The sequence below is a fragment of the Strongylocentrotus purpuratus genome, unplaced genomic scaffold, assembly GCF_000002235.5.
Source record: "Strongylocentrotus purpuratus isolate Spur 01 unplaced genomic scaffold, Spur_5.0 spur5_scaffold_8, whole genome shotgun sequence".
In the NCBI taxonomy this organism is placed as follows: Eukaryota; Metazoa; Echinodermata; class Echinoidea; order Camarodonta; family Strongylocentrotidae; genus Strongylocentrotus; species Strongylocentrotus purpuratus.
The window spans coordinates 21,026,698-21,046,159 of NW_022145614.1; the positions used below are offsets into that span (position 1 = coordinate 21,026,698).

Here is a 19,462-nt window from a genome sequence, read left to right on the forward strand (position 1 = left end):
ATCCGGGGTGATCCGTGTAGCCACCGTGCTGGGTCCGGGGTCATCCGTAGTGGCGCCGGGGCGGTCCGTGTTGATCCGTGGCAGTCCGGGAGTGAGTTATTGACCCCGGATCACCCCGGCGCCCCTAAGGATGATCCCGGACCATCCCGGACCCCATCTGGGGTGATCCGGGATGATCCGTGTTGGCACCGGGATGGTCCGGTGTCATCCGTGTTGGCACCGTGTTGGCACCGGGGTGGTCCGGGACGGTCCGTGGCGGCTCCGTGCTGGGTCTGGAATGATCTGTACTGCTGCCGGGGCTATGCCCGGACGGTCCGGGGCGGTCCGTAGTGGTACCGTGTTGGGTCCGGGGAGACGGTCGGCGGTTGCGATTTTTTTTAACAAAACATCCCGGATCACCCCAGACCATGGTCCGGGATGGTCCGGAGTGGTCCGTGCTCGTCCGTGCTGGTCCGGCTTTATATGGGACTGGGGCTTTACCGAGAGCCCTTTTCAGGACTCCTCAATCCTCCCTCTCTCTCACATGGTGCATCCGCAAGCCTACTGTATAACTACAATATATAGAAAATAATATTGCTAGTGACATTCGTTTGTCTTGCAATGTATGGTCAACAAGGGATCTAAATGATCACGACGTTTTGTGTGCTGCTGCTACACTTTGTCAGGTGATAAAATATGTTGTAAGCAAGCATTGCGAGACAAACGAATGTCACTAGTGATATTATTTTCTATACTATATCCGAAATGAGTAATATATTTAGCATTAACTACAATATAGTTTCAAACTTCCATCAACAATCATCCTACAAAACTCACACAATATGCCTGATTGAAATCATTTATAAGAATATGCTTCATATAAAAATATATACACTTTTTTAGATATATACAAAAAAATAGTAATTTTGTCTATCAAATATGGACGGAAATATTTGGAATATTCTAACGCTGTTCATTGTTTGAAAGAGTTTCCTTTTACAATTTATCACACAGATGCACAAGATTTTACATTCTCATATTACTTGCATGACTGTAGAACTGTACGACAAGAGATTGCCAAAATGATGGGAATCATCTATAGTTTACTGCCTGTTAATCTGTATGATGATGACCAATTGATCACAGCTTCTCTAGGGCACATGTTATATTTTCTTGAGAAAACAGATGCAAATCACTTGATAAAGTAATAATCTGCTGAAAGCAGTGAACAATCATGAAATTCTGTTGTGTAGTTGTAGAAAAGAACAACCTCTTGTGGATCCTCCCTGGTGTTGCCCTTGATGCCGTAGTCTTCCAGGGTCCTGGCTGGATCAAGGGCCAGTGCATCCTTGGTCTTGTCATGATAGATGAGGAGAGTGGTGGTGGTGAGCGAAAGCTCCTCCTTGATGATACCACAAAGGGAGAGGATTGTGGAGTGGGACAGGACCACCTCGCTGAAGTGACCAGGATACAACTTCAGGTGATCGAAGGTAATGGAACGGAAATGCACACGCACATATCTGGAAGATGAGAAGACATTTTGAGATATGTCAGGTAAAAGTAGTGCTTCTTCAAGTTAAAGACTGTGTGATATAGAAAAGTGGAAACACCTACCTGGATTGCAGAACTCTATATCAGTTTGAATGTTAAGGGACCATTTTAGGGATATTTTCCACTCAAAAAAGTCCTGTTAGCAAATATATTATGTATATAAGACCATGATGATGCCATTAAATGTGTCACATACGAGGCCTCTCCTAGCATCGCATTGAAGCTTCATAAACCACAATAAATAAAATTACTAAAAACTGATACATGTAAAAATGTTAACCCCCTGGAGAAATGAATTTGAGTTTGCGTATGTGTGTTGTACATGTATGGAGTGTGGATTTTATAAATCTGTTTGTGTGTTTCTACTACAAGTGTTGTGCTGCTAATTATTTCAGAACAATATTTTCAGTTGTTGAAGCTAAAAACAAGTAAAATTATTAATAAATAGAGAATTAAAATCGTATTTCCTGTTTCTTACATGTTTACCGGACACCAATCTTATTTACCGGACGGTATTTACCACCGGTATTTACCACCGGTAATTACCACCCAACCCTGGTAAAGAACTCAGATAGATTAGAGCATATGGTTTCCCCCTTAATTCTATTGAACAGGCCGAAACTCCTTCGCAGGTTCCTGGGAAGAGTCATGATCACCATCCTTTCTGTTCAGGAATTTGTCATACGGTACAATAAGCTACTGCGAGCAAGTTACCTACGCCTCCAGGAGTGATTAAGGAAATCAATACCGGTACTCTTCAATTTCATTTTGGTTGGGGCTTTCCTAACAGAATAGAGAGCAGAATATTTATTTAAAGTTATGGGGAAGGGGGATTAAGAATGGTATCCAAAACCTTATTCTAACAGAACAAATTCCTTAAATCCAACCCATGAATAATAGCATTATACCTGTATAAACAGTTCTAAAAAAACTTTAAGCCACATTTTAAAATTCAGAAATACATGAGCCCTTTTTTCATAAAAAATAAATTGGCACAGTAGGAATAGATATATTGTAAATATTCATGAAAATCTGATTGATGAATATTTACAATATATCTATTCCTACTGTGCCAATTTATTTTTAATGAAAAAAGGGCTCATGTATTTCTGAATTTTAAAAGTTACTTAATTTTTTTTTACTTTGCATCATTAATCTCAAGCAATATCCTGTCATACATTCTGAATGAATAAAAATTTGATTTATCTCAGAAGAACTGATGATACACAACAAAAGAAATTCATGAAGGACCAGATGTAACTTTGACTGCGCGCAGTCCAAAATGATTCCTCTGCCATATAGCGATTTTACAAACCAAAACAGAGGTAATTAAACAAAAAATCAAGTTTGATTGTAATTCATTAACAGGTTCTCAGAATATCGTGATTACAAGCTTTTTATCATATATAAGATCTTTGACCTCATGACCCTAAAATCTAATCAGTTCATTGGCTCTGCAAGATACATACAATGTACATGTTTTGAGTTTGATGGTAATTATCCGTCCATCTGTTCTAATGATAATGCGATCATAAGCTATTTTTGCAAACGTAGTACACCTCATGACCCCAAAATCCAATCAGTTCATTGGCTTTGCAAGATACATACATGACTCAAGTTTGGCAGGAATCCATCAATGGTTTCTTGAGATAACACGATCACAAGCTATTTTTGCATACATAATGAGCCCTGTGACCTTTGACCCTGGACCTCATGACCCCAAAATCTAATCACTTCATTGGCTCTACAAGATACATACATGACCCAAGTTTGGCTGGAATCGATGAATTGGTTCTTGAGATAACGCGATCACGAGAACGGGACGTACAGACGGACGTACGGACGAACGGACAGACAACCTGAAAACATAATGCCTCCGGCTACTTTGCAGCAGAGGCATAAAAAGACTCTGTACAAAAGAAAACAATTGTTCTTCCAAACAAATATAACAGAAGAAAGAACTGTAAATAAAAATATGCATTTTAAGACCAACTGTTCATAGTAGGAAAGCTAACAAATATCATAATGATCAAGTATAATTTTTTTTTTGGATTTACATACATTTGTGGGGCATTCAGTCTTCCATGCGAGGGTGGAGCAAGGTATGTGGATTCAAAGATTTTGTTGAAACTGCACGCTCAATCTGGCTTAAGTGCACATAAGCCAAGCTCGAGCTCTTATCTAGAGCTTTGGCCTGCAGTTCACTTCTTCTTCTCCCTTTTGAGTACAGACCTCTTTACAGAGTATTATCGTACTATACTGGGGGTGTGTGCAAGTGGACCACTACACCGGGGTTTCCCCCTACTCTTATACGAATAGTGCAGTGGGTTCTTAACATGCAAAGGTAGTGACTCTTCTCTACACAGGGCCTCCATTTAACGTACTATCCGAGGGACGAAAAAAACTCTCGAACTGATGAAGATTACCAAGTCGGCTAATTCTGTTAGCAGCTTCCTGCGGAGGATTATCAGAGACTGCCCTCTCAGTCACTGCCCTTTTCCAGTACTGGAGTATGCTGCTGTACGTGGTATGGGATCCATTTACTCAGAAGAACATCACAAGATTAGAAATGTAACAATGTCGCTATAGGAGACTTTAGGCGTACAAGCACCGTAGCCGATATACTAAAGCAACTCCAGTAGACCACACTTCAGGAAAGAAGGGCACAACAGTATGGTCTACTGCATAATCCACAGGCTAATTGACATTCCTGATGTAAACCTCATTCCAGCCGCTGGGCCATCGATCTACACGTGGGAATCCAGACAAGTTTCAAATCCCCTACGCCAGAACCCAAATGTATCAAAAAACATTCTTGCCTGATGCAATCATACTATGGAACTCCATCCCACCGAGTATAGTCAAAAGCACCTCCTTAGTGATTTTCAAGCAGGGGGTGCAACAGATGAGGCTATGTTAAGCCTCTTCTGTTTTTTAGCCACACATAGTATCAATTTGTAGTGAGATTTTTACTTGCACTATTCATCTGGGCACTCGACAAGCACAAGTACGATAATACGCCTCCGGCGGCCTGTACTTAACTGGAAGAAGAACAGGATGCAAAACGCGAATTTCGGGCTAAAAAAAAATGGCTCACTATTTTCTCAGCTCAAGCAAATGAAGACCTTAGATTATTGTGTGGACTGGAAGCTTAACCTATAGATTTCTCCTAATCACATTGATGTCAAAATTGATTAGTGATCTCAACAAGGAAAAATCTGTTTGGCTCTATGTTTTTTCAATCATATCATAATCCTCAAGAGCATAAGCCCAACACACACAATTCTGCAATTGCAGTCGGGTATATTATTTGATCCACAGTTAAAGTAAGATATTTGGTTAGTGTAGAATGAGCACCAAAGCATGTATTGTACAACCCAGTTCCACCCTTGAGAACTTTTAATTAGTTCAAACATTGCCTACAGAAGCTAGTGGTCCTTGTACAAAAATATGGGAAGAGTTAAACCTGTTGACTACTGAATGAGAAAATTTCCATAAGATGTAACACTTCGGTTGCTTTCTTTGCCTCTCTGTGTGATCACAATTTTGCACAAAAAAAAAGGCACCAACTGACAAAAGGATTGCTTTGCGCAACACAATGGCTTTGCAAATGACATATTTCCCGTCTTAATTAGCTCCATGAAAACCCTTTAAAACTGGTTTAGATTGACCCAGCACTGGAAACAGTTACATAAACATGTATATAATCTTTGGTATATCTATTCCATGATAAATACAATGTGGTACAAGGAAGAAATTTGTGAGGCATATATAAAAAGTTAATACAAGGACCATCCGGATCCGGTAGGCATCGGGTTAAGAGATAATAACTTCTTACCTAGGATGTCTCTCTATGTGGTCTCTCCAGTGGCCGAGGCTACAACCAGGATGACACAAGGCTTGCCTGGTCACCAGACTCGGAGGCTCCTCCATGCTCAGCTCACTCTCACTGTAAGGAGATCAAGGTGTGAATACAGTAAGGTGTGAATACAGTAAGGTGTGAATACAGTAAGGTGTTCACTGAAATTAAAGCAATTTAATTATTGCCTTCCATGGCACAGAGGAACTTAGTTAGAAGAAAGTATTTGGGAACAAGGACTTTATTGATAAGCGATTGCAATAATTAATAGCTCACTTGAGCCTGGAACTTCAGATTAATTGGGAAAAATACTTTTCCAGCCACTCTTAAGGCTCACTAACTCTTGATTTTGGGATCCATTCAATTTTTATTCAAGCATCCAAACGAATGGCAAGGGGGGTGAAAAAAAGAAATGTTTCTTGTCTTTCTACATACAAGACTGCCATACATGTACTTGCTAGCTGTGTGTTTTAAGATACAGATACAGTCAAACCTGCTTCAGTGACCACCTGTCTACAAAGGCCACATTTGGTGTTTCCCTTGAAAATGGTTTCTCATTGAATCCTGTACTAAAGGCACCTGTTTACAAAGACCACCTGTCTCCAAGGGCCACTTTTTGTGTTTCCCTTGGGCGGTCGCTATAGACAGGTTTGACTGTATTACGCTCACGTCATGTAAAAAAATGGCAGTTTATCATGTCATATATAGACGAGCCTTTAGGATTGAAGATACTGACCTTGCGAACAGACCTTTGGAGAATTCCCTGTAGTCAATGGTGCTGTTGGAGTCTTTGTCCAGTCTCCTTGCCAAAACTTCAAGCTCGATAGCATTGCAAGGAGCATCCAAATCCAGCATACCTAGGATTAGTAGAACAAAGATTATGGAAAATGACTATCTAAACAACATAGATAATACCACTAGGAGTCTGAGACAATTGCCAAACAAAATTATTGTGATGTAATGATTCAATAACATTTTATGTACAAATTCAGAACCAAAGAAAATATGTTTGTCATTACTTCATTTTTTTAACAAGAACTCGCAAGCCACATTACCCATGCGTACACACAAATAAACAAGCCACAGCATGCGAGACGATAGGATTTTACAAAAATATCTCAGACACAATTCACAGCCAAGCATGTGCAGAGCTCTGCTTAGCTGGTTGAGCTGCAAGCCCACCGAGGCCATGACTGATGTGCATACCTGCGGTTATGTTAACGGGGTGTCGCAATAGATGCATGCCTACCATTGTAAATACATGTCATAAATATAACTTACATTGTAAACAGACGCTTCGTTTCTTTGTACAGATGAGATTACGAGTACATGTAATTATAAACCATTTATGTTCCAGTACATTTATAGCTTGAAACTTTGATTAATAGTACCTGCTTTGAATTCATCATAAGAGAGGACACCATCTCCGTTTTTGTCAAACCTCTGATAGAGTTCTTTAGCCTTGAGGTTATTGGAGGCAAGCCATCGCTCCATCCGATCCAGGAAGTTCTGGTAGACATCCTTCTGGTCCGTTATCAAGGCACATGCTTTGTTCAGTTTCAGCTGTAGTTGATGAAGAGAGAATTAATGGACGACATACAAAATTTGGTCAAACGTTATAATAATCCTTGTGGTGGTAGTCCATGTTGGAGGTGGTTTGGTAATGTAAGCGTGGCTGTTTCTGTTGTTGTTGATGCTGTTGTTGGTAGTGCTGTGAGTTAGCGTGTAATTTCCTATCCCTGTACACAGGCAGTTTATCTGTGCATATATGTATGTATATACAAGTGTATACCAGGGCTTAAATTAATCCAAGGCCATGGCCGTGGATGCACTTTTGATTGGCCTCAATGCCCCTCTCACTGGCCTTGGAGATTTGTTGTGCCCTTTCCAATTCTTCATATTTGTGCTGTTATATAGGAATGTGCCCTACAGAAAAGTGGCCTTGCCCTAAAAATATTAAAATTCAAGGCCTGGTATACAGTTATGAAATTTTCCAAAAACAAAAGCAGCATTTCAGCCACGTAAGACCAGCAATCCAGCATACATGACTGCTAAATTTTAGCACTTCATAAAAATGTGTTCCTTACGATATTGATTTTCCGACCTGTCATTCAATCACAATATGGTCTGCAAAACATTATTTTTCATTTTCATTTTTGTTACATTTTTTCGTTACATTCCTCTGATGATATGCTACATCTTCCCCAATGCTGTAATGTTCGCAGTATTATCTTTTATGTACTCAAACAAACAAACAATGGAAACCAGCTCAGGGAAAACATTGCGCGTGCGTCGGAGCAAGGATTTTCTCGGAAAAGTTGTTACTGTAGTAACGGTACTGCACACGAGACCAACGCGCTCATGGCCGCAATGATTGGCATGACGACGGCATTGGATCAAAATTGTAAAGTGTATGGAACATTATTTTTAGACTGATGACAGATATTTTTGTGTGAAATATTGACTTCAGCAATTTATAATGCTGAAAAACAGGTGATTTTTTTGTTTTCGTTCATCCGTGTAGTGAATTTCCTACACATGTAGTGGTACAGTGACAGCACTAGTTGTACTAGTTGTAGGCAGTCATGGTCTTGGATTTTTCACACACAAGAAATATGGATAACTTAGTAGAGATAGATATCTGCTTCTGTATAATCTAGGGACTTCAAAAGAAATATAAGTTTACCAAACTCATTGAACATATATATATGTATGTATTTCTGTTAATTCATGCAAATTCAAATCTTTAGATTATGTAATTGATTGTTGTAAAGCGGATAGAGAATTCATTATTATACGCTATATAAAAATGACTTTATTATTAATACAAAGAGTGGAGAATACCTGACCAACTGTGAGTATATATGGCAGGCATAATTATAGCTTACCATCTTGTTGATTTAAGCAAACAAATCAAGCGCAATTAAAAGAATACCTTTCCCATATACTTACAATTCTTTTCTCCATCTTGGACATCTAACACTTTTTATCCATTATTTGGCTAAGAAGAATTCCTTGAAAACTGCTGGACAAATTTTCTAAAGGACCTATTTCAGGGGGATTAAGTTACTTTCTAAGAAAGTTCCTTTTGCAATTGCAAAGACTACAGAAACATTAATTCGGGACACTCCCCTGTCCCTGCTGTGCCCATGACCATGTGTTTTATTGTGGGCCTTTTTCATTAATCCATAGTGGCAAGTGAATAGAAGGAAAGACATTTTTGACAATAGGATCATCCATGCTCGTCATTACCTTTAAAGTTAAAAAGATTAAGATGTGTGCAGGTGTCTTCATCATGACAAGCTACATGTATGTACATGTAAAACCACTGCATTTGTAGGTGTCAGCCCACCACCCTTCCCTTCCTAATCCCAAGACTTTGTACATGTAATCAAGAGTGATCTATGCTGTAGCTTATGCCTGAACATGTTAAGGTATCAAAATTGGGATGCAGCAAATATTACATATTTGCTTGCAGAATACTCATGTTTCATTCCCCAATAATTTGTGTAATGTTTATCACAAATACATGAATATCATTAATTCAGTGTACAGTTTTCTCCTTGAGATATTCAAGATGCGTAATTACTGTGAGATTTACAAGCATCGGTTTATAAAAACTGTCAGAAATAGGGCTGATCAGATCTAGCAATATCCTAGAGGATTTTAAAAGAGCTCTGCAAAGAAAAATCACACTAATTCCACAAGAAATGAACAACATGATCTGTAAAATTGAAGTTTGGAAACAATCATCCATGACATTTTGATTAAAATGTGCAATGCGCTTCATATAACACATTTGTCAAGAATGGATAAATTTTAATTAAAATTTCAAACCTAAACATTGTATTTTCAAAAAGGGCAGGTACAACTGTAGAACATTGCACATTTTCCAGGATTGTCATTTGTCATGAAGATTACTACAAAGTTCCCCAATCAACACAGGTTAAAACTTGAACAAAAACAATTTTATTGTAAGACAGTAAGTTTGTAATGTTTCTTATGGTGTCCATTCATTGTCAAATAGAGCTTATTTCCCTACATTTCCCATTTCAATTTAATAAATTCTTCTCCTTATCCAATCATTGCCACTTTTGTCCTTTTCTTCATCGTTATTCAGGACCTAGATTCCTGATAACACACTCAGCTGTCAGTGATTTCTATTCTTTTCTCCTTACTCACTTTTCACTCGTTTCCATTGGTTCTCGATCCTTCTCTCTCAGGCTATTTCATTATTTTGGACTTGTTCATTTTCTTCTATCTAATAGTTAAGATGTTACAAATCATAATATTCTGAATGTCCTGCACAGAGCAGTCTGTAGTATAGAAATACAAAGCAAAGCACTACAGGACTTCAACTAGTATACATCTCTTTATTTTGGTTCTCAATAAGCTACCGACTTAGTTGGATAATTACCGTATTGTTATTGTTGACTGATTTTGGTTTCTGATTGACTGTTTGTAGAACTGTCAAGGCTCTATCCTGAGAGAGATACAACATTGTTTTACAGCTATGATTGAATAAATGGCTTTAGCGTACCATAACCTAGTCTTACCTACATGACCTCATTTATTCTTGAATAAAGCAATGTCAACATAGATCTAACTTGTCATTTAAGATCTAACTTGAGTGATACTAGTCTAATTATCTAGGGTACTGAATACACTCACCTGGATTCTCTCCTCTTTGGTAAGCTTCGGTTTTTTCTTCCCACCTTTCTTCTTTCCTTTCCCCTTTTTCTTTGCCGGCATCGTCCAAGTGGTAATTTCACGAAAGAGATCTCAGCATTAGTGTGTAAATCTCCCGAGGAATTTGCTGCTAATTAAATCCCACTCATCCTGTAGAAATGAAAAGGACGCAAACTTGCTTAAATTTTGCCCTTTTTTTTTTCTCCTCACAATTTCATTTGATTAATTGCTATATATACATGTACATTGATTTTTGTGTACGGTAATAAGTTTCATGAAACAGGGCCATGGGCTGACAGTGGGTTAATATTCCACAGAGACTTGTAATAGACTTTGAAAGTTCAAATTCAAGGGTAACATCACTGGGTTTCTAGTTCCAGAGAAATGCAATTATATACACCTGTACATAGAGAATTGTGAATAATATAGATGACAAGGGAAAGTATATTACTAGGTAGGAAAACATAAAGAGACAAGAAAAGGAAACAGTACGTAAGAGGCCTAGTAATAGTATTAGTATTACTAATTGTATTAGTATTAGAAAAATATCCCCAAAAATGGAAATATAAAAGGAAAAATGAAAGAGGCCTGAAAGAAAGGGAAGTAACCATTAGACTATACATTAAGATAACTGAGAATAAAACTAAAGGAAGAAAAGAACGTGGAGAAAACAAAAATGAAGCGAAAATGGGGACTAAGAAAGAAGATCAGGAACAATGGAAATAGAAAAGAACATCGGTAGGCCTAATTAGATGTAAAATATTATAGTAAAACAGATGGAATTAGAACAGAAGATGAGAGGAATCAATCAAAGACAAAGCAAAGGATATATTAAGATATAGAATAGATCTATGAGATTAACACTGTAAATGACAGAAGGAAGAAAATAAATGCATAGAGTCTAGATCTAGTCTAAAGAAAAAAGAAAAAAGAAAAAATTAGATAGGGTCTAGCTAGAACTGCATAGATTCTAGAAGTAGAAGGGAAAAAAATAACATAGGCCTAGATTACCTAGGTCTAGATCTACATAGACCTACAATAAAAGGAAGAGAAGATGAAAAGAGAAAAACAAGGAAAGGTAAAAACAGATGATACCATGGCAATAAGGATAAAAACAAAGAATAACATAGGCCTAGAGGCTAGACTCTAGTCATAGGAAAGATTTTTTTGAAGATAAGCAGTGGCGGATCCAGGGGGGGGCCGAAACGGCCGCGGCCCCCCCTATTGGCGGCGCAAAAAAAAAAGAGAAAAAAAAGAAAGGAGAAGAGAAGAAAAAAAGGAGAAGAGAAAAGAAAGGAGAAGAGAAAAGAAAGGAGAAGAGAAAAGAAAAGAGAAGAGAAAAGAAAGAAGAGAGAGAGAGAGAGAGAGAAAGAAAAAAAGAAGAAGATCCCCCCCACCTCACTCCCACTCCGGGGTCGGAGGGACCGATTTTGTGTTTCCAAAATTTCTGATAAAGGGTTACTTTTCACGCAACGAAGTCCGGCCCGCACTGACTTTCACACCGAAGATAAAGGGGTGCTTTCAAACTAAGAGAGGGAACATACATGCGCGTACCCTAGATAACACTGAGTGGGTGGGGGGGGGGAAGAGAAAAGTCGGGTGAGAAAGGGGGAAAGACAAGGAAATGGCGCTAAGTGACAGTAACGAAGAATAAGGGAAAAACTGTAATCGGGAGATTTGGGGTCATTCCAGAAGGCTTGGGAAACGTTATTGAATAGAGGGGGCCGGGCCGGCCGCATAAAATCTAGAGCCACGGATTCAAAGTTAAACGTTACAAACAGCCCCTGCTTTTTGAAAAAAATTGAAAAGGGCACAATATTTTGGATGTCTTTCAAATAGAAGCTATATACTGAGCAGCCAAATTTTAAATTAACGGTAGGGCCGCTTCACAACTCTTATTTTGCCCTTCATTTGGATTCAGCTCATACCAACTCGCTTGTGCTTATATTTGAAGTCATGTTGGTAGTGATAATGGACAGCGGCGGCGATCCAGGGCCCGATAGAGGGACACGTCCCCCCGGAAATTTAGATATATAGCTAGAAAGAAATATACATGTAGCGGAAAGAACGTACATATTGGACTAAAGGATTTTCTAGAATGCATAATTTCAGCATTCTACACTGCAAAATCTCGCTTGGTCGCTACGCCCCGGCCCTCACCCGATAACACAAAACTAAGATGCTCCCGGTCGCGATTATTTCATGGTTGGTATATAAAAAGATTTTTTTTCCCCTTTCATTTCTACTGACCTAATTGTATGCTATCACAATCATGATTGTTTCATTTTCCCTTTAAAGCATGCGTAGCTAGGGGCGGTAGGGGCAGTAAGGGGACATAGGACGAAAAAAGGAGCAGACAAAGAAACATTTTTGACAAGTCTAAAACGGTACAACAAATCATCTTCTTTCTCTATTAACTTAATGAAACGTTAAGCTTCTGCGCTTTGCGCTGGAGGGGGAAACTGAATTCAGAGAAGGATTAAAAGTCGGGAATAGAACAACGAATTATATTCTTTCTCTAATAATTTCATTAAACTATGAAAGGTCAAAGCTTCCGCGCCTCGCGCGAAAGGGGGAAAATGAATTCAAACAAGGATTAAGAATCGAGAATGGGACAACGAATCATCTTCTTTCTCTCATAATTTAATGAAGCGTCAGAAGCTTACGCGCTACGCGCGGGAGGAGGAAAACTGAATTCAGACAAGGATTTAGAGTCGAGAATGGAACAACGAATCATCTTCTTTCTCTAATAATTCAATGAAATGTCAAAGCTTCCGCGCTTTGCGCGGAGGGGGGAAACTGAATTCAGACAATGATTAAGAACCGAGAACGGAACAACAAATCGTCTTCTTTCTCTAATTATTTAATGAAACGTCAAAGCTTCCGCACTTCGCGCAAAATAGGGGGGAACTCAATTTAGATAAGGATTAAGAGTCGGGAACGGTACTCTTTCTCTAATGATTTAATGAAACATCAAAGCTTCCGCGCTTCGCGCGGGAGGGGGTATGGAAACTGAATTCAGACGATGATTAAGAATCGAGAACGGTACAACGAATCGACTTCTTTCTCTAATAATTTAATGAAACGTCAAAGCTTCCGCGCTTCGCGCAGGAGAGAGGGGGGGAGAGAATTCAATTCAGACAAGGATTAAGAGTCGAGAACGGTACTCTTTCTCTAATGATTTAATGAAACGTAAAAGCTTCCACGCTTCGCGCGGGAGGGGGTATGGAAACTGAATTCAGACAATGATTAAGAATCGTGAACGGTACAACGAATCATCTTCTTTCTTTAATAATTTAATGAAACGTTAAGCTTCTGCGCTTTGCGCTGGAGGGGGGAATCTGAATTCAGAGAAGGATTGAGGGTCGAGAATGGAACAACGAATTATCTTCTTTCTCTAATAATTTCATTAAACTATGAAGGTCAATGCTTCCGCGCTTCGCGTGGGAGGGGGAAAACTGAATTCAGACAAGGAATAAGAGAACGGAACAACGAATCGTCTTCTTTCTCTAATAATTTAATGAAACGTTAAGCTTCTGCGCTTTGCGCTGGAGGGGGGAATCTGAATTCAGAGAAGGATTGAGGGTCGAGAATGGAACAACGAATTATCTTCTTTCTCTAATAATTTCATTAAACTATGAAGGTCAATGCTTCCGCGCTTCGCGTGGGAGGGGGAAAACTGAATTCAGACAAGGAATAAGAGAACGGAACAACGAATCGTCTTCTTTCTCTAATGATTTAATGAAACGTCAAAGCTTCTGCGCTTCGCGCGAGAGAGGGGGGGGGGAGGAAACTCAATTCAGACAAGGATTAAGAGTCGAGAACGGTACAACGAATCGTCTTCTTTCTCTAATAATTTAATGAAATGTCAAAGCTTCCGCGCTTCGCGCGGGAGAGGGGGGGGGGAGAATTCAATTCAGACAAGGATTAAGAGTCGAGAACGGTACTCTTTCTCTAATGATATTATGAAACGTAAAAGCTTCCGCGCTTCGCGCGGGAGGAGTATGGAAACTGAATTCAGACAATGATTAAGAATCGAGAACGGTACAACGAATTGTCTTCTTTCTCTAATAATTTAATGAAACGTTAAGCTTCTGCGCTTTACGCTGGAGGGGGGAATCTGAATTCAGAGAAGGATTGAGGGTCGAGAATGGAACAACGAATTATCTTCTTTCTCTAATAATTTCATTAAACTATGAAAGGTCAATGCTTCCGCGCTTCGCGCGGGAGGGGAAAAACTGAATTCAGACAAGTATTAAGAGTCGAGAACGGTACTCTTTCTCTAATGATTTAATGAAACGTCGGGGAGAGCAGGGGGGGGGGGGAGGAACTAAATTCAGACAAGGGTAGGAGTCGAGAATGGTACAACGAATCCTCTTCTTTCTCTAATAATTTCATGAAACATTAAAGCTTCTGCGCTTCGCGCGTAATGGGGGGGGAGGAGGGGAACAGCGAGCTGCCCGAATATGAATTTGTTATATCTTTTCTCGTATATTTTGGTGATAAATAACACTTTCACAAAATACATATTATCCTCAAATTTTTGCTCGCTCGCTTCGCTCACTAGCCGAATTGTGAAACCAGAAAATTACTTTTCGGGCAAGAGGCTTCAGCCCCCCCCCCCCCCCCCCCCCCGATGAAAATGTCAAAAAAATTACCGGTAGACCCTCTATGGTGCTTCTAATATGACCTCATCAGTATTGGTAGGGTCTATGTTGAGTTGAAAAACGGTCTGCGCAATTTTCAAATTTCCGGCCCCCCCTATTGGAAAATTCTGGATCCGCGCCTGGATAAGGGCGTCTTAGAGATAAAGAATAACATAAATGCAGTTAATGGAGAGTAGATCTAGGTCTACTAAAGTAAAGTTAGAGTAGGCCCCCGAGTAGCCCTAGGCATTATCTAGCCACGTTACAAGATCTAAACATTTACTAACTCTCTTTACTTTAGACTAGTCTACTCGTTGCATTGTATCTGAAAAATCTGTAGTCTTCAACTTACCACTAACCAGTAGATAGGGCTAGGCCTAGACCTATACGGTACAAACGGTTCAACTGCCGATTTGTATCCAAAGCCACATACTTTTCTAGTTAAAGACAAATGGTAGCCGCGGCTCTTGCAAACTCCCTGGGTTACGTTAGCTAGCATATGAGTGTTGATGTACGTCGTACACGTAGAGTTAGCGGCACCGGCCAGCTAGGCGACCCCGAGCTAGCGGGGCTGCTGGAGATCGGACGAGCAGCGGCAGCGCGAGCTTGGAGCTGGAGGCTAGGCAACGATGATTGTTGATGAGCTACATGTATGGTATCCTCAACCAGCAACCAACTACGATATCTTAAGAAAATACACTGAATCTCATACTGAATTTTTTGTTTGGGGGGGGGGGGGGGGTCCATTTCAAGAATATTAATTTCTATCTTGAAAGGCATTTCGCTCTAGACCATCTTCCATTATACATTTAATATTGTTTTTCAGTGTTGTAGGTTCTACCATATGGGCAGACCCATGGCACCCCCCCCCCCCCCGGCTCAACCCCGGCCTTCAACCCGCCTGCGTCATTTTTTTCCTGCAGCACAGCTAGATTGGGGCTTTTTTTTTTTTAAAGAGGTCTTGATTTAACCCTAACCCTAAACTTTCCCATAGGCTCAACACGCACTTAACCCCAATCTATGCCGCCGAAAAAAATAACGCAACCCGCCCATTCTTACACACTTGTATTGCTGAAATTGAAAAGTAGTGATGCGCTTTAATGTTTTTGTTTCCTTCTTTCTTTCGTTTGTTTATCATTTTCTTATTAAAGAATGTTAGATCCGCCACAACCTTCTAGTATTAGCAATTCTGCATCCCCGTTGTAGTATAAAAATCTTTCCAAGGGTCCTGCCCGGCCGGATCGATCCGTATGCCAATCAAACGCAAATTCATTCATTTATGTCGTTTGGGCTCATAGAGATAGTATATATCTCTATGTTTGGGCTAGCTATATATTCCTCCCCCAATGTCCTCTTCAGAGACACCACAAATGATATTTCCGAAATAAAGAAACTATGCTCAGGATTCGAGTCACGCTTCAATGCTCGTCATTTGTTTGCATCCAATAGCAACGGTCGAGGTCATTTCTACCGCAAAGGTAAAGTCCGCGGACTGCAGTGGGCATGCAGATCCGGAAAGATTCTCCAAATGTAATGATTCTGAGGAAAACAGGCGCGAGCCAGTGGGGGGGGGGGGGGCAGTGGGGGCGATCGCGGTCGCCCCCCCCCCCCCCAAAAAAAAACAAAAAAAAAAACGCCGGCTAAAAAAAAAGGGGGAAAACAAGAAGAAAGGAAGAGGACGTAAGAACAAAAAGGATTAAGAGTCGAGAACGGTACAACGAATCGTCTTCTTTCTCTAATAATTTATGAAACGTCAAAGCTTCAGCGTTTCGCGCGGGAGGGGGGGGGGACTGAATTCAGACGAGGATTAAGAGTCGATCGAGAATGGTACAATATGAATTGTCTTCTTTCTTTAATAATCTAATGAAACTTCAGAGCTTCCGCGCTACGCGCGAGGGAAGGGAAACTTGATTAAAACAAGGATTAAGAGTCGAGGACGGTACAACGAATCGTCTTCTTTCTCGAATAATGAAACTTCAAAAGAAACTGAATTTAGATAAGGATTAAGATTTCTCTAATAATTTGATGAAACGTCAAGGAAAACTCCCCCTCCCTGCACCCACCCCCCCCCCCCCAGGGAGCGCGTTACGCGCGCTCTGTAAGTGGTTCGCATGCTTTGCGTGCTCACTACCGCCCCCCGCCCCTAAAATGAAATCCGGGCTACGCGCTTGGAGGAAAATGCGGAATTCTGGAATGGTCAAGGAATGTTTAAAGGAAATTAATGTAAAATCAAGAAAAATCAAAGGGTCAAGGAATGTTTAAAGGAAATTAACGTAAAATAAAAAAAATATAAATATAAAAGAAAAAGTTAAGTTAATCCCCCCCCCTCAATTTTTGTTTTGTGTGTTTTTTGGAAGAAAACTTTCTCCACTCAATTTTTCTTTTAATTTTTAATTATAGTAATGGGTGACCAAACATAGGTGACCTTTACCCCCCCCCCCCCCAACGGAACGAAATATCGATCAGCCAAATTTTCAGGACAAACAAAAATGTGCTTCCCCCCCCCCCCTTTTTTTTTTAATGGCGACCTAGCTAAAAAAGTATCAAAATGGGAAAAGTGAGCGACGGAAGAACGAGAAAAGAAAAGAGGAATTTCAAATTAGACTGAGGAGAGAGAGAGAGAGAGAATGAAAAAGTAAAGATCATCAAACTTAAATTTACAAATACAAATTACATTTCCAATGGGTTGGCTCAAAATTAATAACAGTATGGGAAAAAGAAAGTTCTATAAACTTGTCTTTGCACTACTTGTAGCTATTTGCGGCATCATCCATGACCCCCTTTTTCTTATTTGATCGAGATAACCACCTGTCAGTGCATGACCATGCAGGGAGGTCTAATCCCTCCTGGCCAAACTAGTACAGATAGGCTTTAAAAATTAAGAGACAAAGGGAGACGATTTTTTAATGGAATGATAGTTAGGGGCTATGTAAGAAATTTGTCTAGCTCATGAAGGCCATTTTGAATTTTCTAAATTGGAAATTTTTTAGAACTTCCGGGGGCTATAGACCACCGGCAAAGGCTCTGCCCCTGGACAACATTTCGTTGGATAAAATTGTCCTTAGGAGAGTGTTTGTTTTACGTAGTTTAAGCTTTTACCAACCTTAAAGTTTAGTAGGCAAGCTTTCGTCCACTCCTGTGGACATTTGGTTATTCACACCATTTCTTGCTTTCCTTCTCAGTGGCGGATTCAGGGGGGCACAGGGGGCACGTGCCACCCCCCCCCCCCCGGTTAACAAAAGGGGGGAAGAAGGGGGAAGGGGGAAAAGAAAAAGGGAGAAAAGGAGAGAAAGGAGGGGGAAATGAAAAGGCGGGGAAAAGGAAAAGAGGGGAAGAGAGAAAGAAGAAGAAAAACGAGGAGAGAAAAGGGGAGAGGAGAAAAGGAGGGGGAAAGAAAGAAAGGGGTAAAGACGGAGGAGAGAAAAGGAGAATAATGAGAAGGGAAAAGAAAGAAAGGGGGATGATATTATAAGGTTGTTTTTTTTTGCCGGGAAAGGGGCCGGAGGGGCACGCAATTTTGCAGTGTGCATAATATGGGGTCTCTCTTGCCAGGCGTGAAACAAACAAAAAAGAGATAGAGAAAAGGGGGAAAGAGATAGAAAAAGGGGGAAAGAAAGAAGTTTTGTGAGTTAAAGGAGAAAGGGAAAAATAGACGAAAGACTTCATGTATGGCTGACTGTCAATGAAACGGAGTTAAGTCTTTTGTCAATTCTGCTCGTTGCTACGGCAGGCAGCCAGTGAAAACAAACATTTTAAATCAAATTATATGGAAATGCAAGCATCACTTTAAACAAACAGAACTTTGTTATTCCTTGTTCATTTTTCCTGATTGAGGTGTCATATATGAAAGGGCAGAAACTGAACTTTCTAGAAATGTGAATTTTTCTTCGACATTCAGATACCGGAAATTCTTTAATTGTGATTAAGTTATGATAAAACATTGATAATTCTCGGTTTCGTTTTTTCTGGGTCGCACTGTACAACAGCTTTTCCTTCTTTTTTTTAAATCAATTTAATTACTCCATGTTTCTGGGACGTCGATAATCTTCCCATATATCAACGGCTTTATTGAAAACTTCTACCAAATTTTTTTCTTTGCCCAAGATGTAAGACAAAATTCTACTGTAAATCCAGAATTTCCAACTTTCCAATGCTTCAAGAGATTCCACTTTGATAACTACCCCTTCACATGCAATTCTACTTGCATCAGTTAATTTGGGGATATTCTTACACATGTTTTCAAATTCAAATTCAAATTCAAATTTATTCATGTTTCCAACAAAACATTACAAATCAATTATAAGCATTTAAAACAAATTTAAGAAATACATGTTGGAAACAGAGGGGTCCACTAAAAAGCAATGCTTGTACAAGTGTGAACACCTCAAATGAAACTTAGGAATAATGAGTAATTAAATTATCTAATATGTAACTACAAAAGGAACTATAAAATAGGGGAAATAAAAGGGGAATGCCAACAGAGACGAGAAAGGGACAAGACAATACTTTACACGACAAAGATAGAAGAACACGGTCATAATACAAAGAGTAGACAATGAAAAAAAGAAGTGAGAGATCGAGGGTACAGAAAATAATACTAAAAGATGAGCTGCATGTGGGGTTGAGAAGAAGATAAGGAAAGAGAAAGGAAAAAGAAGTGCACGTTAGAAAGGAAATAAGCATGAGAAGGAACAATATAATATATCAAATTACATCTTGAGTCAGTGAACGGAGAATG

At 39.7% G+C, this 19,462-nt stretch overlaps 1 protein-coding gene across 2 annotated transcripts; it reads right to left on the reverse strand.

The window, feature by feature from the left end:
• Positions 1-549: 549 nt before the first annotated feature.
• On the reverse strand, positions 550-15,379 carry LOC100892039. Of its 2 annotated transcripts, XM_030975734.1 has the most exons (6): positions 15,077-15,379; positions 10,061-10,228; positions 6,781-6,952; positions 6,126-6,246; positions 5,369-5,479; positions 551-1,499 (listed from the first exon to the last, which is right to left on the reverse strand). In XM_030975734.1, exons 2-6 carry the CDS (start codon positions 10,139-10,141, stop codon positions 1,172-1,174), a joined length of 813 nt encoding a protein of 270 aa, XP_030831594.1. In that variant the 5' UTR covers positions 10,142-10,228; positions 15,077-15,379; the 3' UTR covers positions 551-1,171. The 2 variants fall into 2 exon arrangements, with proteins under 2 accessions (XP_030831595.1, XP_030831594.1); XM_030975735.1 differs by lacking the exons at positions 10,061-10,228; positions 15,077-15,379 and adding an exon at positions 8,342-8,471 and having other exon boundaries at positions 550-1,499.
• Positions 15,380-19,462: the final 4,083 nt, after the last annotated feature.

What these genes read in the sequence shown, in the direction of transcription:
- LOC100892039 (XM_030975734.1), bottom strand. Translation starts at nt 10,141, where the DNA reads ATGCCGGCAAAGAAAAAGGGGAAAGGAAAGAAGAAAGGTGGGAAGAAA. An exon ending in TTATGATGAATTCAAAGCAG is followed by an intron (nt 6,247 to 6,780) that starts GTACTATTAATC and finishes TACTAATCCTAG; the next exon opens with GTATGCTGGATTTGGATGCT. An exon ending in CACATAGAGAGACATCCTAG is followed by an intron (nt 1,500 to 5,368) that starts GTAAGAAGTTAT and finishes CTCATCTTCCAG; the next exon opens with ATATGTGCGTGTGCATTTCC.